The 22,127-nt window shown below is 36.0% G+C and overlaps 2 protein-coding genes across 6 annotated transcripts; one reads left to right on the top strand and one right to left on the bottom strand.

Annotated features, from left to right (window-relative positions):
• The first annotated feature begins 5,659 nt into the window (after positions 1–5,659).
• LOC149958644 (zinc finger SWIM domain-containing protein 7-like) lies at positions 5,660–6,494 on the top strand. 2 transcript variants are annotated; one of them, XM_090165991.1, is made up of 4 exons: positions 5,660–5,843; positions 5,918–5,939; positions 6,174–6,297; positions 6,355–6,494. In XM_090165991.1, the coding sequence occupies exons 1-4, from the start codon at positions 5,771–5,773 to the stop codon at positions 6,457–6,459; spliced, it is 324 nt and encodes a 107-aa protein (XP_090022117.1). In that variant the 5' UTR covers positions 5,660–5,770; the 3' UTR covers positions 6,460–6,494. The 2 variants fall into 2 exon arrangements, with proteins under 2 accessions (XP_090022117.1, XP_090022116.1); XM_090165990.1 differs by having other exon boundaries at positions 5,666–5,843; positions 6,090–6,297.
• Positions 6,470–21,900, bottom strand: LOC149958643 (cytospin-A-like). Of its 4 annotated transcripts, none has more exons than XM_090165987.1 (14): positions 21,449–21,900; positions 13,278–13,937; positions 12,194–12,406; positions 11,810–11,997; positions 11,490–11,751; positions 11,158–11,424; positions 10,580–11,038; positions 9,767–9,928; positions 9,486–9,705; positions 8,447–8,550; positions 8,139–8,380; positions 7,854–8,076; positions 7,718–7,777; positions 6,470–7,401 (listed from the first exon to the last, which is right to left on the bottom strand). In XM_090165987.1, the coding sequence occupies exons 2-14, from the start codon at positions 13,905–13,907 to the stop codon at positions 7,312–7,314; spliced, it is 3,120 nt and encodes a 1,039-aa protein (XP_090022113.1). In that variant the 5' UTR covers positions 13,908–13,937; positions 21,449–21,900; the 3' UTR covers positions 6,470–7,311. The 4 variants fall into 4 exon arrangements, with proteins under 4 accessions (XP_090022113.1, XP_090022114.1, XP_090022115.1 ...); XM_090165988.1 differs by lacking the exon at positions 21,449–21,900 and adding an exon at positions 18,135–18,534; XM_090165989.1 differs by lacking the exon at positions 21,449–21,900 and adding an exon at positions 14,071–14,261 and having other exon boundaries at positions 8,139–8,371.
• Positions 21,901–22,127: the final 227 nt, after the last annotated feature.

Raw genomic sequence — 22,127 nt, 5'->3', positions numbered from 1 at the left:
CCGGGAGTGCTCGGAGGTTCCCAATGGAAAACGCTATTAACGAACAAAATATCGTCTGCTACCCCTCCTTTAACTTTGTCGAATGACGTCACGATACCGATGAGCAACGGAAAAACCATCTCGCTCAGCCGATGTTTCCGCTGAGTCTCCGATGATCAACGTGACGTCAAAACCGGAAATCAAAAAACCCGTTCAGCAAAAAACCGCTGACCGTTGAGCTCAGCGCTGAGCTTTTTTAGAGTTGTTGAACGTAGCCATAGTCTGTGAGTTACGCGCATAGATATAAGAAATGTATATAAAGGTCTAGATAAATTTCGGGGCGTCTAAGCCTAACATAAAATACGGAATTGACACCTAGCAGACCCCGTGAAGGCACGTGACCAAGAGCACGAGCTCTCTTAGCATTTTAGTACTAAGTGCTTGACCTTTCCGCAGGCCGTAGTCTTTAGACACCATCTGTTGGTGACTTTTAGTATAATTTTTAAGCAGGAAACAATTTCTCTCGCGACGATAGCACGAGCTCTCTTACCGATAGATAGCGCCTTATAAGGATAGCCTGCAGAAATTAGGCGTTTCTGCTAGCTGTCACCTCCGTATTCACTCCCTTTGAAATATTTTATCTAGACCTTTATATACGTTTCCTATATCTATGGTTACGCGACCTTAAGTCAAGTTGACTCGTGTGAATGTTAAAAGGAACCACCTATGAACTGCAATGCAAAGGATGATAAATTTAGCGAAAAAGTAGATTAGTCCATTATGAAAAGGGATAAAAAAGCTAAACCCTAAACAAATTTGAAGAAATTTAAAAACTTACAAATAGCTCGTACCTATAGGCCTTCGAGCAAACAAAATGACGCGAAACTCGCACCAAATAGATCTTCGAGTGAAAAACCAAAGATAATTTAAACTCGTACCCTAGATTCGAATACTGAGAGCTTTCCCATTGACGGTTTTGTTACGAAGCGTTTACCCATTGAATTGGGAATAATACTTTAAAAGTAATAAAATTTTCACGACGATGGATACTTCATGGTACTATTTTTATTTAAAAATATTTAAAAACTACGCGAGCTTTCGGGCCGTAGCCCCTTTTCAAGCGTCTTGTCGAAACTTACAGCGATTTCCACTGGGAAGCTCCGAGAGCGCTCCGAAATCGATTTCTACGTCACAGCTCGTGTCGAGATTTCCAAGGATCGTGGTCGAGCGAGTCTCCCAGTGAAATACAACCTCGTTTTAAGAGCAACTCTCGGGGCGAGTATTTTCCAGCGAAATACGCGGAAAGTCATGGCGGACAATAATATTGTATTCCATAAACTTTATTAATCATCCATGGTTAGGCCTAGGCGTAAAGAAGAACTTACTTCATTTTCAGAGTAGGAATAAACCACATCCTCTATTTATCATATTATTTTAGGCCTTTATACTATTTCCGGCGTTTGCCTTAAAAGAATTGCCTCTATTTCTTCGTCGGAACTATCCGAAGACGATTCTATAAACAAATAAGCAGCCCGAATATTTATTGTCCTATCTAGTTCCGCCATTTTTAAAAATCACGAAAACCGCTCGAAATCTGTCGATCCGTCGAATTTCTCGGATCAAAATTTTCGCTCTCAGAGCGAGTTTGCCAGTGGAAAACACAGATCTCGTCACGCGCTGCTCTCGATTTCCCAGTGGAGGACGAAATCTCATCACGAGCGCTCCCGGAGCGCCCGAAATCCCCCAGTGGAAATCGCTATTAATTGTATAAGCTTGCGTAGTTTTTAAATATTTTTAAATAAGAATAGTACCATGAAGTATCCGTCGTCGTGAAAATTTTATTACTTTTAAATTATATTAACCATGGTAAAAATTTTAAACCTTTATGATTGGGAATAATACTGCTAGAATTACAATTACGATTTCGGTTGCCATGGTTACGCGGAACCAGTCTGTAAGCACTTCTCGATCGAGATCTCTCTCGATCTCGAATCGCTCTCACGAGATGTCGAAAAACGCTATTCTATAAAATATTTGTCGAAAAATGCTACTCGAATTCGATGGACTTCTCGAAGTCGATTTCGTCGTGTCCGAACAAAGAATATAAAGCCCCAGGAATGGAAGGTGTAGCTCCTTCTAGTGGAACTTTTGCGCCTCTCGTTTTTAAAGAGAGACCGGAAACTTCTTCGTAAAGCTTTTCCGCGATGATTATGATTATTGTTCTTTTTGTATTTATTTTTCTGATGTGCATAACTTTCAGCGCGTTTGTTCGCGGACTTTTCTCCCTGTGCGCCTGGTGTGCAGGCCTCGTTGCTATATACACCAATCCCCGCTACTATTGTTATTCTGCCCCCCCCCCCCCCGGGTTGCGATAACCGTTTCCGGTTACTCTGATTGGCTTTGCCGGAAGTTTCTAGCTCGGCCAAAACACGCGGCCAAAAATATCAATCCTTCCATTCCTGGAGCTTTATATTCTTTGGTCCGAAGCTTACGAGATCGCTTTCGACAGAGGTTTCAACCAATCATCGAGCTAGTAGTTCTTTTTAACTACCTCCCCCCCCCTTCTCCCGTGTTGCCAAAAAGCTACCACTACCCAAACCGTCTTTCTTAGGGAAAAAAGCAATGGCGCTTGCTATAGCTCGGCTTGTATTGTTAAATATAGCCTTAGAAATCGATAATATGCGTAATTTTCAAAGATAAAGAGTTATAAGAGATCAAACAATAAATCCTTTGGACTTAGAGCTCGGCGTTTGGATAAGAAATAATAACTTTATTCATTTTTATCCACAAACGAAAATTATCCGAAAACAACCCGATTATTTTACATGTTAAATTGCTATATAGCCGTGGATAATATCCATGGATAAACAGTTAATCGTACTTTTTATGGTTAATCAAAACTTTAGCTGTTAATTTAGCTGTTTCGCCGAGCTCTATTTGGACTTTAAATATATACTGCAGTATTACAATGAAAATAAATATCCTTTCTCTAAACTATAAAACATGGGCGTTTGTAATCAGCTGTTTTTGTGATGGTGTATTCTTATTGGTCGGAAAATAGAAAGCCTATGCGCGATTACAACCGGAAATATGTAGAACCCACGTGGTCTACTCGCTTGTCGAGAGTCGAGATGTATCACTTCGAAGTCGATTTCGATGAAATATAGAATAGCTTTTATCGAGAAATGACTTCTCGATCGAAGTGATCGCCTTCGAGATCGACATCGAGAGCCTGGGGTCTAAATTTCCAACCGCTGAAATGCCAATTCATGATCATCACCAAATCAAAGCAGATCCAGGCCGGCTTTCACCTCACGCTCGGGCGCACTGCCCTTTCTCGGGTCTCGTCCTATCGGTATCTCGGAGCCCTGATTGATTACAAGCTGTCCTGGTCCCCACACATCGAGGTCCTCGTCGCTTCTTCGCTGAAGCGGCTTAACCTTCTGAGAGCCGTCTCCGCGACTCGTTGGGGGGCGGGAAGAAAGGTCCTTCGCCTTCTCTACACGCATCTCCTTCGCTCTCGGCTGGACTACACTAGTTCTCTCTACGCCTCGGCCACAGCTACCACGCTCGGCAAACTCGACAAGGTCCAAAATGCCGCTCTCAGAGTCATCCTTGGAGTTCCACAGTCCACTCCCATCCGGCTCATGGAATCCGAAGCAGCCATTCCTCCTTTGCGTTTTCGGAGAGACCTTCTGGATCTCTTTAACATCGCTCCATGCGGAGCGTCTGACACACCCGATTTCTATCCTTCCCTATTGCGATCTACCCTACCTTCTCTGGAACTCATCGAGGACCGTTTCCCACCGGGCCGACTTCCTTTCCCTCTTCGAGCGTGGCGACTTGCACAGGAGTACAATCTCACTTGGCTTTTCAACTACTCCAGGGCCCATCTCCCTCGTCTGCGAACACCGGAGTGGGAACCACCAGCGGCCACGATCATTCCTCGCTGGCTCTCTTCTACCAAGGGAGACCTGCCATCTGAAGCGCTTCGGCAGCTCTTTTTGCGACCCTCTCACCTTACGCCAGAGATGCTACGGTCATCTATACGGACGGCTCGCTCTCCTCGGACTCGGGTGTTGCTGGTGCGGCTTTCGCGATTCCGGCCCTCGGCGTCGGCGCGAGGTCCTTCGTGGACTCCGGGCATCCTATCAACCGGGTTGAGCTCCTCGCTATCCAGATGGCTCTTTCATACGCAGTGACAAATGTGCCTGGTGAGCTGGTTATTTGCTCAGACTCTCAGAGTGCCCTCACCCAACTGCTGACGCGCTCTTCTGATCCGGTTGTTTCAATAATCCATGATCTATGTGACAATTATCCCCGCTCCGTCACTTTCCTTTGGTGCCCAGCTCACGTGGGAGTGCCAGGCAACGAAACGGCTATATACACCAATCCCCGCTACTATTGTTATTCTGCCCCCTATAGTTGCCACCACTAGAGACAGATGCCGCCACGGTTGAACGATATAGTTGAAAAAGTCTCCATATTGAACGCCAGATTTAGTTGTACCTCTATTTATTCCCAACTCAATGCGTTTACCCTTTTCCGGCACGTGACCTCAGAAAAATCTGGCTCCATCGGTTGCGGTAAGGCGCAAACCATGGAGCGAATTTGTTCTGAGTTCCAGCGGGAAGTGGGTAAACGCTATCGGAAACGCGCGTAAGAGTGATTTCGAATATAGGGTACGAGTTTAAATTATCTTTGGAAAAACCAAGAAGGATTATCCTTCTTGGAAAAACTAACTAACTAACTCACTAACTCGAATGACATCGAAGTGTCTGCATGTTTGCCAGAAATTCTAACAAAGTAATTCCAAAATTAATGTAGTAATCTTATTTGCTGCATTTTTTAAATAAACGTGAAAAATGATATCGGCCCTCCGGCCACCAAATTATTGATTTTATAGTACGCCAATAACGAATTATTAAAAAAAGGGTACTATATAGTATGCCCTTGAAAAACGTTTCTTGAAATTATCGAAAAGTCCTATAATTATAAGACGTCTGGCAACGCTGCTTACAAGCACTGACCCACGGCCAACTTAGATCCGGTCGCTTTCTCGCATAGAAGAAGCGAGCGGATCTAAGTTGGCGGTGACTTACCATTATCTTTTTAAACCGTGCTCCCTTTAATTTGGTGACGACGCCCCAATTTCAAGGGGTTGTACTTTGTATGGGTTTACCAATAAATCTTAAATCTTAACTATCTGACCATGGATTAAACACTTAGTGTTTAATCCATGATCTGACAACGCGAGCCATCTAGCTGCAAATCAAGGTGGCTGCAAATTAGTTTCATAAAATTTGGTCAGGTGGCCTGCTAGAGCGGCTAGAACCAATCAAATTTCAGAATCTAAGATCATAGAGATAGAAAAGAAATAGAGGGAAGATTACCGCGTTAAGGCACCTCTGTTTTTGACCGGGAAAATTCTTCCCCCCCCTCGCACATGTATGAAAGTGGAGATGGGCAGAATTTGTAACGCCATCTATCCTTCATTTATTTACATAAATGACAGTTGTTTACTTGTTTTTCAAAAAGGCATAATATATTTAATTTCACCGCGCGTCGATGGCGCCACGTAATCTGCACATCTCATGGCTTCCTACATTCGCGAAAAGGGGGTTGTCGGTTCGGCACACGCGGTCAACTTCGCCAGATACAATATAGTGCCTCTATTTCTTTTCTATCTCTATGTCTAAGATGAACCTGAAAAACGCGGGAAATATGTTTAAAATCTTCCCTGTTGTTGTACAGTTCTTATGTATGTTTAAGAAAGAAAAACATCCATAAAATGTCTGTAACTGATGAAATAATTTCTCAACTTTTTGAAGAAATCAAAAATGAATATAGAGAATATGGGAGATGTAAGTTATCTTAAAGCTTAAGTTAAGTCTTATATCTTTAACGAAGGCTAATTTTAAGGTTTTTTTATTTCTAGTAAGAGATGCTATATTATCAAGGTAATTGTTATAACACAAATTTAAATACGAAACCCACTGATATTTGGAAAACTTAAGGTAAATTGTACCTGTAAAGTATTTCGAAAATATTGGTGGAACTGATAGCGAAATAGACCCACCAATGATTTATAAAATTAATACGTATATCAGTTTAAAAATAGTTTTTCAAACCGCATTAATGGGTGCTTTGACAATTCTTGATCGTAATGTGATAACTTGTATATCTTGCGCCAGTGGACGAGAGGTTTTTCAAGTTATAGGGAGTTCAGGACAACATCTAACCGTCTTACCCACTTCTAACTACTGTTCTTGCCAATTTTATAAATATTCGGTATTAATAGGAAACCAAAGCCCTATGGTATGTTATTCCACTTTAAAATGTAAATGGATAAAGATAAAACTTTTACATTTTCAGTGCAAACATGTACTAGCAACGAGACTTAGTACAGTAATGGGAAAAAATAAAGAGGCTTTCTATTCAGATGAAACTGTTAGCCTAATGATTGCGGATCTTGAATAAATGCACTCTGTTACGTTCAATATTATGCAAATTTTAATTAGAAATAAAAATATCTTAAAATATTTATATCTGTGTTACGTTGCACATAAAATTGGACCCAAAACAAATTTTTGGCCATTTAGAGAAATATTAGTAAAATTTGTCGTAGTTTCACTACTAAGTATGCCAATAAAAATGAAGGTTAATAGGAATCTTCCATTTATGGTATAACGTTTCCCAAATATGGATTGATTTCTACAAAATACAGTATAAATCCTACTATTGGGTCAAACGTATGTAATTACTACATATACAAACATTTTTGTACTCAAATGGTCCAAATTAACATTAGTTACGCTAACACAAACCACATCTCAGCATCTTTGGTGTATGCATAATACTTATATAAAAAATTATATTACACGCGTACTTTAGAAATTTGTAGTTAAAAAGACACTAATATTAAAAAAGTACAAAATTAGTCACCAAAATTAGTGAAAAACTTTGGAATATTTTTTCTTTTAATGACCGTAACCAAAAGGTTTCTAAATACTAAGTACTTTAAAACACAAAACAATGAGTATTGAAATGACGCGTATACCGAAAACTAAAACCTCGTGAAGCGTAATATATATATATATTATTTACAATATCTATTTTTTGGGTTTTGGGGGGCATAAAAATGGATATTGGACCATTTTTAAAACTGAATTTTGTCAGGTAAATATTGGAAAAAGGAACTAAGTCGTTTATGTACGTAACAAATTTGAGTTGTTAAGCGCTAAATATTTACTCAATATGTATGTATCCTGACTAGAAACAAAAAAAACTGCGGCAGTTCATTCGTTATTTTGAGAAAAACAAGGAGCAATTTTACGTCTCAAAGTGTTTGTAGATTGACGTAATGTAAGCCATGATAGAGTTCCAATCAGGACGCTCTTGTGATATCAAGTCGTTTATGTTCTGAAATGATATTTAAAATGATATATATAGCTTAGCTAAAGATTTTTAAAATTAGGCATGTGCAAGCCTTGACTTTGGGTTTCGAGCCGAACTTAGAGTATGAAAAATAGAGTATCGAGCCGAGCTTTAAAATTTTATTGAGCTTGTAGGATTAGCTTAAGAAGTGGTTTCGAGTACTTGAAAATTAAGCCTAGGCCCCGATTTGAGGCACAAACCATTTTCGAACTTCTCAACTAAGGCTTTTCGAATTTCAAGCTGAGTACCCATAAGAAATAGAATACTTGCACATGCCTAGAGTTTTTGTATAAATACTTACGAGAATCGTAGGAATACCAACAGACTCGGCAGCTTCAAAAGCCTTTGTGAAATTACGCCTCTGTCAAATTTAAATAGACGTTACTTAATAAATAGATTACATTATTAACTGCAACACTTTTATTTAAAGAAACTACCTTATCTTTATTGTCCAATTGATCATAGGGTATCAGATCTGGCAAATAACTGTGAATCAAAGCGCAAAAGGCTAGTCCATCATTCCAGCTGCTACTGAAATTGGTAATATCAATTCCTTTGTATCCAACAGTTTTGTTTTGACACCATTTCAACAGCGCATTGCGTTTCGAACCACCGCCTTTCACTAAAGAGGCTAGGGGGTCTTTCTTCTCCACGATATCCCTGAAAATTGGAAAACAGATTAGTTATAAACGCAAAACTCACATAGTTTTTGGAATATTTACATAAATCCATAGCTATTTCTTCGTATAGGATCCAATTTATTGGCCAAAATAGAAACAGGATGGGGTTTAGAGTCATCGGAATTTGTTTTGTTGCTTCCATCGGAGTTTAATGGGAGGGAACCAGGTTTGCTGTATAAGGAGTTTGACTCAGAAATAGAGCCACGGGAGACCCGATGGCCAGTTTGGTTGTTTGAAGATTTAGCAGGGTTTGCGCTGTCAGATGAAGACTGCCTCTGCATTGACTACATAATTTAAAATTTATTTCAAAAATGCTATTGAATACGTCAAATGATGGAGAGATATTTTACCTTCCCAAAGAGATCTCCATTATTTGACAGAAGACTGGCAGTTCGAGATTCAGATGCAATGCTGCTTATGCTACTAGTAGAGGAACTACGGCTGCTGCTGAGACCTATTTAGGTTACACAGTCCCAATTAAATTAGGGTGAGTAAATTCTATTATTCTCCAGTTTAGCAAATTCAAATTTTATTGGTGGAGAGAGGGTTATTTAACTCAAATTGTAGGGATGAGAGGGTTATTTAACTTCAATTTTATTGGTGGAGAGGGGGGTTATTTAAGTTAAATAACCCCCCTCTCCACCAATAAAATTGAAGTTAAATAACCCTCTCATCCCTACAATTTGAGTTAAATAACCCCCTCTCCACCAATAAAATTTTACTCTTTTTGGGATGAGGGGGTTATATAACTAAAATTTTACGGTTGAGGAGGTGATTTAACTCCAATTTTACGGTTGAGGGGGTGATTTAACTCCAATTTTACGGTTGAGGGGGTGATTTAACTTTAAAACTGATCTGCCAGTTTTGACAGATCAACGGATTGAGATCGGAGCAAATTTACAATGTTCCTTTTATATTTTTTGTCAAAATGGCAGACCAAGACGCGAAAATTCAAATTACTAGAAGACGAAAAACAACTAAGCGTGCGATTATTCTAATGGAATCTCAAGCAATCAAATGGAAAAAGCTATCAAATTCCCTGACCCGCAACAACTATGGAAGGGAGAGTAAACTCTTTCTCTGAGGTTGTGAACTTAATAATAATAATAATTTGAATAGAAAAATTCATTCATTGTATCACATCTTATTTCTCTTTCACCCACCACCAAATCTAAAACACCATGCATGCTATTAAATATTTATTTCAGAGCAATAATCAAATTTGTATATAAAAAAATATAAAATCAGAAATATGAATAAATTTTAAGATACAATCATGCATTTAAAGTAATTATGTCAAGCTCATAAGTAATTTCATGCAAAATACCAGAGTACAGAGTTAGTATCTACAGCTATAACTTCTCACAAACGGCTGAAATGGCATCGTACCTTGGCCTTTCACTTGTTTGGTCACATTCTCGATGGATTCAATCAGGCTTTTGACCGAGAGCTGGGACACTCCACGGTTTACCATAGGTCTTCTGGCAGAGGCTGCCAAGTCTCGCTCAACGGTGCTCAAAACAGTCGCAGCTTCCGAGACAGAGGTATTTGAAGTTCTCATAGGGCTACTACGTTGTTGAATATGAGTTGGTGAAGGAACTTTTTGGTTCTGTGAATAATGCATTGAAATTTATGTAGGGAAGACGAATTATCGTAATAACGTTTCATACTTTGAGTTTTTCAAGCTCGGCCAATAGATTAGTTATTTTCTCCATAAGTTGTTTATTCTCCAAAACAAGTCGTTCTAAATCATTTTGGGCTTCTGTTTTGAAGTCATTGGCTACACGAACTGTCGTAAGAAGATCAGCCTGGAATTTTTTCCATTCCTCAGACTAAAAACAAGAAAATGTAAAAGTGCCAATTAGATAATTTTTGCTTAAAAATATCAGGACTGTGCAAGTACTCGAAAATTGCGAGTACTCAGTCTCAAGTCTAAAGAGTCGAGTACTTGGGACTTAAATATTGTTATTTTATTACTTGAATGGACTTGCGAGGCTTAAACTACTTCATTTTTTTAGACTAGTCCTTTATTTTCCAACGAGTTGTAACGCTCTAATTTATGGGATCAACGAACTTCTTTTATGTTTTTTAATATCTTTCATTTATTTTTTCATTTAAAGTCCCGTATTGGCGCTGCGGTAGCATTCATGCAGTTTCTCTATTTATTAGTCAAAGGTCACGTGACTCAGATGGCTCGTTTGAGCAGATTTTAGCTCTGGTGTTACTTTTACTTTCAGCCGTGGAGAGAAGACAAGAGTTAGAACTCTAATTGGACTCTGAAAATTTCCGGGACTCATTCTGGACTATTGAAAATTTAAGACTAGAATAAGACTCTTGGCTAATTCTTAAGGACGCGAAGACTTTAAAATGGCACTCAAAAATTGGCGAGTCCAATTTTTTGGGACTGACTACTTGAAATCCAAAAAAGAGGACTCACACAGCCCTAAAAAATATCAAAAGGCCTTAAAAAAAATATAATTTACATCGCTCATGAATTTATCCTTCCATTCATCAATTTCTTTCTGTAGATTTTTAATTGAAGTTGTCTTATCCCCGACACTTTTCTGTAATTCACCAACAGTTGCTTTAAGTTCGCGTTTATCCTCCAAATGTCTTTGGCACTTTAATTCAGCTTCATGCAAGGCTTCACTTAATAGTTCCGTTTCTTTCTGCACAGCCTTCTTTTCAACAGACATTTGCTCAACCTGGTATTCCAAATCAGACAACTGTTTGCGCGCATTGTTCTTGGAAACTTTAGTTTCTTCTTGAAGAACTGATAACTGTTCTTTAAACCTTACAACTTCACGTTGAGATAATGACAGCTGTTCTTGAAGATGAAGAGAATGTTCCTCAACACGTTCTTTCTCAGCGCGAGTTTCTCTTAACAAAGATTCCAGTTCTGAGGTTGCATTTGCATCTCTTTCCTTGACAAGCTCTGTAACCTGGAAAAATAATTATAGTTAGACATGTTTTATTCAAAATTTCAAACCTTAAACTAAGAACACCAAAATAACAACCAAACAACTGATTTTAAAGTATTAGTAAATAAAAAAATAATAACTTTTTGCGCTTCTTTCTCCAATTGTAGTTTTAACTGGGCAATTTCAATCCCACTAGCCGCAATTTTCTCTTGCGACTCCGACAGTTCATTCTCGAGGAGCCTTTTATCAGCATTAACACTCTCAATCATGGATTCCAATAGTTTAACTCTATCTTGCGTCATTCCAAGTTCGATTTCTTTAGAGTGAGATTCATCTTTTAATCCCTTTAAGGCTGCCGTTGATTCTTCCAGTTTAAGATGCAGTAGCTCTTGTTCATCATGAGAACTCTATAAAAAAATTGGCAAAATTCAAACTTGACTGTATAAATACTTCAGCCAGAGTTTCAAATTACCTTAAGAAGATCGACATAATGTCTTTCTTTTTCCGAGGAAGATAACGCGCATTCAGTTCCATCTTCGAACTGTTGAAAAAGGAGTTGTTTTAACTGAATCAGCTGAGAACGACACTCTTCTAGCTTTTCTGTCTGAGAACACAATGACTCGAGTAAAACGGTTTTATCTTCGCCCATACGATCATTATCCATTTGTAAGTCTGTTAATTGATCTTGAAGGTCTGTCAGCTCTTGTAGGGTTGCTTGCAGTTCTTCATTAGTGCTATGTATACAAAATCGCATAAATTTTTTGACAATGAGGCCAAGAGAAATGGATATACCTATAGTGAGTTTCCTCCATTTGCATAATTCGGTCTTGTAAGCACGCAACGGACATCTCACTTTGGCTACTACTGCTAGCTTTATCCCATTCTTGGCATGGTCTTTCAGAATTATCGGGTAAGCCGCCAGATGCTTCTCCCAGTTCCGAAGCAGCACGTTCGGGACTATGACCCTCAGATTTACGACACTGCCAAATCCATTTTTTTTAATTTATTTCAAATTAAAATACATGACTAACGCTTGAAATTCAAGCTAATCCATTAAATTATAACATAAAAATCAAACTTTTAAAAATGAGACACGGCAAAATTGTTTTAACGAATTAACACAATATACCAACTTCTTAATTAAGGACCCATTCAATACAGTTAAACAAAACGAACCTGACAGTTATCCTTGCGTTCGCTGTCCAAGCTAGCCATGGAGCCACTAGCGGATCTCCGCAGCAATAATTGTTCTTTTTCACTATCAGAGAGTGATGTATGTTCCAATGGAACACCCAAATCCAATAGCCTTTCTTTCAAAGAACGATTTTCAGCTTGCAACAACTCCATTTCTTGCCTGAGCTGATCGCGTTCCTCCTCGTTGGGCTTTTCCTGCATGCAACAAAACAAAATAGGCATGACGGTTAAATCATATTCTCCAGTCACATTCAGACGCGTGAAACAATACTCTTGGAATGAAAAACTCGCCAGTCCCACGGACCCAACCTACCCAGTATTACTACGTTAAATTCAATTTTGGAAAACTACCCTGCTTGCCTTGGAATTTTTAATTAGGGTGTTTTAGTGCCTAGTCTCAACTGGCACCTTTATCAAAGAAGGGGGTATCAAACTGTACCCACCCCACAACTACAACCATACTATCATATAACTCCCAGTTGTAAGACTTGTTTTATTGGAGATTATAACCGGGATTTTAAAAAAATTGGCACCATTTCAAGTTATGAAAAAAGGGGGTTTATAATGAGACACCGTTTGATATTGGAGTTTTTAGTCAGTAATTAGGGTCAGACTGCTAAAGTTTTTAAACTGTTAAGGCAATGCTGTTATAGAAATAAGGGTAGTTCGGTGTAATAATGTGATTCCAAATGAATGGTTTTTTATTATATATGCAGAACAATTATATGTCACTAATAAGTTTAATATGATAATACGTGTATGGCATAAGCTAATTTGTTCAATGGCATAATTGCCTTAGTAAGTTATGGGTTAAATTTTTGGCATTTTTAGGGATTAAAAAACCATATTAAATATATATTTTTAAAAAACTTAATGCCACTTCTACATATGAAAGTAATGGGATTTTTGTAATACAAGTTTTATAAAAATTTTATTAGAAGATATGGTTTTGTTTGGTTTACTTTGAATTTGAATGGTTATGAATTTATAATTCCTCCATTAACTCAATTTTTTTTAAACAAATACAGATGTTTTTACTTAAAAAACAAAATAAAGTTTTACTCACTTTAAGTCTTTTAATTTCCATCTTTAAGGTCGCAATTTCGGCCTTTTTACATTCGGCATTACGAACCAGCTCCGATATTTGCTGCTCCATGGAAGATTTGTCCTTCTCAAGCTGCATGATTGTAATCCCAGCTGCTGCAACCGTTCCTTTATTGGTCAAGCGAGTAGACTGAGTAGTTGGTTTAGCAAAGTTCTCTTTCTCTTTTTCACGATTCGAATCCAAACTGTCCTTACTCAAAGATCTACGCATGACGGCTCCAACTTTTACTCCGACTCTTTTCAAAGCCGATATAGGCTTACTCTTGGTTTGGGTTTTATTAGAAATAATTGCTTCTTGTTTAAGCCGTATAGGTTTGTTTGTTCCTAGTTGAACACCCTTTTTAACCTTGCTCCCATTATTGGAATCAATACTGTTGCTGCTTCCGGATAAAACTTGATTTTTTATTAAATTGTTATTTATGGTTTTAGTTGTAGTTGGTTTAATTTTCTGTGTTTTAACTTCCGACGGGGTACGGCAGTTGAGATGATGAGTTTTACAATTTGAGGAAGAGCTAGCGTTACTAGCAGATGAAGAGGGTCGGACGATGGCCGGAGTTTGCTTGCTGTTTTTCATCATCGTGAACTCGCTCATTCGGCCTAAGTTTCAACGAAGCGTTACGCCCTGAAAAATAGAAGCCATTGATTTTTAAAACCAAACTGACATTAAGCCAAGGCTTAGTAAGCAAAATTTATGACAGCTAAAGGCACGATAAAAATTATAGGCGATAAAGCAAATTATGAATGGGATGACGTACGGTTTACAGCGACGGAAATGATGTTGCACAATGAAATAAAGAAATGTACGATGAAAATTAAAAAGATCGACGTGTGGGGTGCGTGAAAAACCTTGGAACCAAAAATAGAATCCCAGTGATAACTTTTAAAATAAACATTCCGCCGCCATTTTGGGCTTAACGACGTTTCAAAAGTTTTCGAACCTTTTGATTGGACGCGATCTGACTTTTTGCCCTATCATAGAAGATAACATTGAGGGGTCCCTCGCAGCAGGGGGTTATTGTTATTTTTGGCGGTTGTACTGATTTTTTGAGGTGTAGGAGAACACGTGACGAGTAGGCAAATCTTAAATAGTTGGACTACAGTAGTGATAAAGGATGATAAAATACGCGAAAAAGTAGAACTTAACTGGACTACACTAGTAGCCGTCTAGTTTTAAGCCGTTTAAACTCATGATTTTACAGAACCACCGAACCAAAACGAATAGAGGTTAAAAACATTCGTCAGCTGATAGAGAAGCGAGGTTTTCCACCGATAAAATTAAAATCTAAAACGAAAATAAATAAAAAACCGCCAAATTCCTGAGGTAATCTCAGGCGAAGAAATATACACACATTCTTAATTTTTGAAAGGCAAATTTTGTAACAAAATCAAAGATACGGTTTGTGGGTTTCGCAGAACATTTATGCTAATATAAACTCTTATAGGCCTAATTGTGTTTTCATACCAGTTCGTTCAACTTTGTAATCTTAAGTACTACTAACATAGAAAAGAAAATTGAAAAATAGTCTTAACTTGAACCGTGAAGCTGAACTGAGTAACCCGATAAACTTTTAGTCAAATAGATAGTTTCTACGGAAGCGATTTCAAACCGGTTATCCGCAATGAAATAAACTTGATGCCTGGCAAAGCATAAGACAAGACATAATAGAAAAATATTTATACGCGGCCGTTTGGGTTTTTTTTTTATTAAAACGGAAATATTTTCTAAAAAGTGTAGTCGAATGTAGGTTGCATTCTTCTAAAAGATGGCGGTTACGATTCGAATAGTAACCGCCATCTTTTAATTTTATTTTAATTAAGGATTTGAAATATTTAAAGATTAAGATTTTTAATTACTTTGCTATTTAATTCATTTAAATTTTGTGATAGTAAGTAGGGATGCACCGAGATGGGTACAGCCGATATATCGGTTATTCGTGGGCTATAATATCAGCCGATATTAACAAAGTTATCTACCATAACAGTAGTGCACCGTCATACCATTTTATTCTAATTTTTCATGAAAAGAAGTTTGCAAGAGCATATACGAATATTCTTTTCATTTTACGTCATGTATATTTTCTTTCACAAATCGAATATCGTTGTTTTTTATTTGTTTGCACTGTAGAATTCAGAGGTGATAATTAGGTTTGTGTAAAAATAGAATTCAGAGGTGTTAATTAGGTTTGTGTGAAAATAGAATTCAGAGGTGTTAATTAGGTTTGTGTAAAAATAGAATTCAGAGGTGTTAATTAGGTTTGTGTAAAAATAGAATTCAGGGGTGTTAATTAGGTTTGTGTAAAAATAGAATTCAGAGGTGTTAATTAGGTTTGTGTAAAAATAGAATTCAGAGGTGTTAATTAGGTTTGTGTAAAAATAGAATTCAGAGGTGTTAATTAGGTTTGTGTAAAAATAGAATTCAGAGGTGTTAATTAGGTTTGTGTAAAAATAGAATTCAGAGGTGTTAATTAGGTTTGTGTAAAATAGAATTCAGAGGTGTTAATTAGGTTTGTGTGAAAATAGAATTCAGAGGTGTTAATTAGGTTTGTGTAAAAATAGAATTCAGAGATGTTAATTAGGTTTGTGTAAAAATAGAATTCAGAGGTGTTAATTAGGTTTGTGTTAAAATAGAATTCAGAGGTGCTAATTAGGTTTGTGTGAAAATAGAATTCAGGGGTGCTAATTAGGTTTGTTTGAAAATAGAATTCAGGGGTGCTAATTAGGTTTGTGTTAAAATAGAATTAAGAGGTATTAATTAGGTTTGTGTATAAATCAAATTCAGAGATATGGTTTTTGCAAAAATCAAATTCTGAAATATAAAGTTTTGCGTAAAAAGTAAATTTAGACACAATTAAGGTTAGTGTTAAAATTATATTTAGATAAATTATTTAAGGTTAGTCTTAAAATTATATTTAGATAAATTATTTAAGGTTAGTCTTAAAATTATATTTAGATAAATTATTTAAGGTTAGTCTTAAAATTATATTTAGATAAATTATTTAAGGTTAGTGTTAAAATTATATTTAGATAAATTATTTAAGGTTTGTGAAAAAAAAATTTGCGTAAAAATCAAATTTAGGGACATAAGGGTTTGCGTAAAAATAAATTTTAGAAATATTAAGATTGCGTTTGGTTGCAAAGCATCGATAAGGCAATAGCATTAAGTCATCATACAGTCAAATAAATAGCATGAAGACCAATTATAATCAACAACAAAAAGAAAACGGTGTATCATTGCAGCGATCAGCGCACGCGGCAATCACAGTCAATTTCCGAGCTATTTAAAAGTGCTACTTCATTTTAACTTCCAGCGATTCTTTGGAATCCCTTCCAAAGAGCAGTTTGAGAGTTGACAGAGAAAATTGCTATACCTTTACACCGCCAAAAAAGAAATTTAAAAAGCTAAGCACGACTTTGACTCGCTGTTCTCGAGTATCTTTAAGTGGGGGGATTGCGCAAAATAACTCATTAAAAGCCAATTAAGTATCCACCCAGTTAACAAAAAAATCTTTCCTGAAATGAACGCTCATTTAAGCTCTTTTTCACCAAAAAAAGGGTTTAAAGTAAACTAAATAACGTTGTTGCCATAGATTTTATAGATTCAACTTTTCACTGGCTATTTTCCAGAGGTTTTCCCTGTCTCAGTTTATGCCAAAATTTATCAATTTGAAACCTATATTTTAGTAAATTAAATTCCCTGACTTTTTCCTGACGTTTCTAATAGTCCTTAAACTTTCCTGACGTTTTTATCAGTCCTTAAACTTCCCTGACTTTTCTCTATCGTTTCTATTAGTTCTTAAATTTTTCTGACTTTACCCTGACGTTTTAACTAGTTCTTAAAATTACCTGCCTTTTCGCTGACTTTATTACTAGATCTTAAAATTACCTGACTTTATCCTGACATTTTTTAGGTTCTGAAAAATCCTAATAAATTGTTATAAATTTAACATTGTTTAACGTCAAACTAAATCTTTTGTTTAACGTCAAACCTAATCTTTCGAAGAATTTAATCGTCTTACCATAATTTAATAATTAAATTAGGATGAAGAGCTTGATAATTTAATAATTTATATTCAGTGGCTTACAAAAATATTAATCTTTAAGACATCGAGTGGAGTTAAAAAAAAACTTTAAAATTTAAAATATTCTACATAGTTGTCTACCCCCGGGTTTAATATTTTTAAAACATAACTTGATTGAAGATAAAACGCTTTCGGCGTTTTAAATTCTCCGAATTTTTGCGTATTTAGAATTTATCAATGGTATCCCGGTCGTAAATTTCGTAAAAAGCGTGGGTTGAAATTTATCATTTTATAAGATGAGGAAGGAATAGTGCGAACCCAAAAAATTTTAACGGGTTAGACCGATAATATACCTTTCTATTTTACTTTTGATAGTAACAAATTGGTCCTTTTTAACTCGTTTCCAAAGTTAAAAGTTGATTTTAGATTGCTTAATAGTGTTTTAAGTATTTAGTCTTAAAATTAAAACTTATGTTAGCAAAATAAATGTATCAAAGTTAAATTAACAGAAAATAGACTATTCACTTAACTTGAATTGAGCTTAATCAAGCGCCAAAAATAAAACTTTTAAATTTAATATACCCAAGATTAATTCTGGTTTAAAATTCGTAGCACACGAAGTTTATAGTTAACCGCTTCACGAAATAAAAAAACAGTAATCAGGACAAGTTAAAAAATATGCTAAATACCTGAAACCTCTACCGCTACCACCTGTCATTACTGTCATGTTAGAAATAGGCCATATTCCAGTTGAATTATGTCACTATGCCTACTAAAAGTAAATTAAAATCGCTACTCACAAAACTTCATCTTGGAGCAAATCAAATGGTTTTTGTATAACATTTCATTGCAGTTCCAATAAACCGGACGCAAAAACGCGACTTTTCGGAACGTTTGACATGGAAAAACGAACTAGTTTAGAAAACTAGGGGAAACGCGGAAAATGGATCTCTGCCGCAAAGCCCGACATTTGTCGCCGCAAAACGAACGCGTAAACATTGGGAACCGTGTATTCTTAAGCCTTGGCCTATTCGTCACCAATTTAAAAGCTAAAGTTTCTTTAAAACGAGACGCTCTGGTTAATCGCCTTCGATAAATTAAAAAAACTGCCCCCCAAACTTTGCGGTTTAGATAACAGTAACGGTAGTTTTAACTGCCCAAAAAACGCGAAATTCGATACGGGTTTTTAAGCCGAAAGCGGCGGCTGAGGTCAAAATAATGGCGATATCGGTTCTGGGTTGTAGGCTGGTCAACCAATCAGAGCGAGTCGTAACTGCGTCGTTGCTTTTCATTGGTTGCTTAAGTTAGCGCCCATAGATGGCGCTTTTAAATAGTTGTTTTAGCGGGAAAACTATTTTAAGAAGACTCTTTCGCGTAAGAGTAACTTTCATGGGTTGAAACTGCCTAATACGTTGATATTTTATTTTTTGGTGTGTGAAAAGGTTCGGTAATTAGTTAAGAAAATTAAAATTAAGCAGAACATATTTTTTTTGTGTAGACAAAGAACTAATTTGCTCTAAAGTTACGAAAACTAATGACACTATGCCGATGAATATTTTAAAGGGAATATAACCTCTGGTATTTCTGTCGCCCTCCGAGGCCGAGGGTTCCAATATTGTCCGCTGCCTCCCATGGCTTTTCACACTTGCGGCGCTGATAATCGCTGATTGTGAAGGGAATAAAGGAAATTGATAGGGTCTTCCATAAAGAACGCGTTGGAGGTTCTATTGATCTATTCCCTTTAATAATAAAAAAATCCCTTAAATTTTTTCATAGAAACTTGCTCCGAATTCCATTTCTCCATCATTGACCTGGGAGCAACAGGGAGCAACGTCACGTGATTCTCTAAAAATCTACTATCAAGAGCCCAATGGGTCACGCAACAACTTTCGAAGTCAAAGAAAACACCATAATTTTTTTTTCTAGTAACTAGAATAGTTATAAAAATATCAGCGGGTTAAAAACAATTATACATCCGATAAATTTCCCGGGGAATTGTTTCCCTATATTTCTGGTTTTTAGAATAATAAATTATGCATAGAAAAATTAACGATCAAAACAGCGCTAATTGAGTTTATAAAAAGGAGGACGAATAGCTAATTATTGAAAAAATAATACGGATAAAAAAAATTAAAACCGTTAACTGGTTCGAAATTTGGGAAATAAAGGTGGGAAAAAAATACGAAAAGGTCTATAAAGTCTTTACGGAAACGCCATCGCCATCTGCTGGCTTGATTTGGGATTACAATAGCAAAATATTTATTTTCGCGCCAAATTTGGTATTTTTTCGAAGTAGTGGGTATTCTGAAATATAATTAACAATACGTGAAAAAAAAGAAATTTAATTGTGATAGATTATTTAGGCTAACTGCTCCCACACTTGTAAAAACAGAAAACTTTAAAGTAGAATTATTTCGTTTGGTAAGTTCTTCTTTACAATTTTAGGGGCGGATGAAACCGTAGTTTTTGTGTGGGTTTTCTCTAGAAAACGTTAATTTATTTTTGGACGGAACGCCTTTTAGCCGAAACAATCTCACAGCGGGCCAGGGGCTCTCTAATTTATGTTGTTTTTAATTAAATTCGTTGTCTAACTCACAATTAAAAACGGATATAAATTACCCTAAATTTTATTTTATAATTAATCTAAGCCCTAATTCGTAATGACAAATTATATGGGATAGAACAATGTAAAATTATAAAATTATTTTTACATGGCCAGTTAAGCTATATACTGGTTACCATACTAAATTTTAATTTATAATTAATTAAAGTACTAATTCGTATAGTATGGGATAGTGTACAACTTTACAAGCTAAGTTAAATGAAATTTAAAATTGTTAATAACTATTGCCAATTTTAAATTATTATTTTTTAATCCAATTTAAAATTATTTTAATTGCGATTACTAAATACATATTTCCACTTTATTATTTAAAGATAAACGGAAATAATTTTTAATTCTTAAACAAAACCAAATAACTTATTTTCAATTTAAGTGGCAATGAAACTTTAAAAAAAAATAAAACAAGCGTCAACTTGGCCTAAATTCATTTGAATTTAAACTTTTAAAAAGTCTAAATGCTGTAACGAGTCTCAACCTTAAATGTAATTCGATCCTTGAAGTTTCATAAGGTTGACAAAAATTGCTAATTAAAAAAACACGAATTTAATTAAAATAGGGCGCGAAAAATCGGCACACGTTACAAGCGACTTCGTAAAATGCCGGAGCTTCCTTTTTACAAGGCTTTGAAGCGAACGTTAGAAAGCGTTGTGAAGGCAGGAAAAGTACGCCGCGAAATAGCATTGGTCGCCTAGTTAGTATTTAGAGCTCGAAGTTTTAGATTTTTAAAAGATAAGTTGCAAAGCAAAAAAACCTAATGCGATTAACCTTACGTTAATTACTGCCTTCAAGCTCTCTGGTAATTAGCTAAGGGTAATTAGAAATTACAATTTTTGTGAAAAGGGGCTCGGTCCAACGTTTTGTATTTTAAGCTAGTTAACAATGGTTTACCTTTGGGGATCGCAAACGTACACCAAAATTATAGTAATTATAATACGAAAAGTATATAATTCATAATTATATACATTATATTAAAAAATTAAATGAATTATGAATAGAACTAGAGTTTCGGATTGTTATGGGTGGTTTCGGAATTGGGAATTTCATAATATTATGAAACTAATAAATTGGAAATTGATATACAGTATAAAAAGTGGCTTTTGAAAATAATGTTAATACATTTTGATTACAAAATATTATTTACTGGCCCCTTAAAATAAGCCTGCTATTTATTTTACACGCTTAATTTTCACTAGACGGTATTTAAAACCATTCATACAAGTCTCAAGAGTCATAACTATACACTTCTAATATTAAGATTTCGTTAATTTAAATAGAAACAATCTAAAATTAATTTATAAATCACTTTCAGTCCAATAATATGTAAGTAAAACTATATAATATATCGAGTAAATACCAGCTAGATCCTTAAAGTGGAATTTACTAATAGCAAAGTGACGTTTACAGCTAACAACTACTCTAAAATAGCGTAGAAAAATGCATATTAAACAAATTAAATGGGCAGCATAAAGAAGAAAATTATTCTGTACTCACCAAAATTTCATTCCCAAAATTTATTCAGCAAAAACGTTATCACGAACTCCGGAACTATCACGAAAATCTCGGCGCGGAACAGCATTTGAGAAGGGAACGGTTCACTACATTATCAATCTGTCCAGAAATTTGTAAAGCACGCATTAAACTTAAAATCCGGATTTTAGCCAATCATGCGAGGCGACGCGAAAAACAGGCTGGTTGGAAAAAAAATTGAAGCTCCCAGCGACTGGTAGCTACTAAATATTTTTTATACTATAAAAACCACTTATAAATTATAATTCTTGCCCAAAGCCATTGTTATAAAACCTCGAGAACACGCGGGTCAAACTTCAACGAAAAAGAATACACCTTCAAACTGGTTTACGTAACAATACTATTCTCAGACGCGAAACTTATACTCGAGTTTTATGAAAGTTAGGCGAACTGCTGATCTGCCCAAAAATGAAGCTTTCTAACGGTTTTATCGGTTACGTTTGTGTAAAAAAGCGAAAACAAAATCGTACCGGTTGGAAAAACGTTCTTTCTTGACGTGAAATGCATAATTCATACGCTTCTTAAAAGATGGCGCTTTTTTATTTGAATATTTGACATAGTTTCCATCATTCGTCATGTGGTATTGGTTAGCCAATAAGAGCGGTCAGTTTTAGTGACAGAAATTGATTAATTGGTTTATCTT

This window comes from Leiobunum rupestre, chromosome 2 (assembly GCF_980474605.1).
Source record: "Leiobunum rupestre chromosome 2, qqLeiRupe1.1.hap1, whole genome shotgun sequence".
NCBI classification, from domain to species: domain Eukaryota; kingdom Metazoa; phylum Arthropoda; class Arachnida; order Opiliones; family Sclerosomatidae; genus Leiobunum; species Leiobunum rupestre.
The sequence above is the reverse complement of the archived record's forward strand: the minus strand, read 5'-3'. Positions and strand labels throughout refer to the sequence as shown.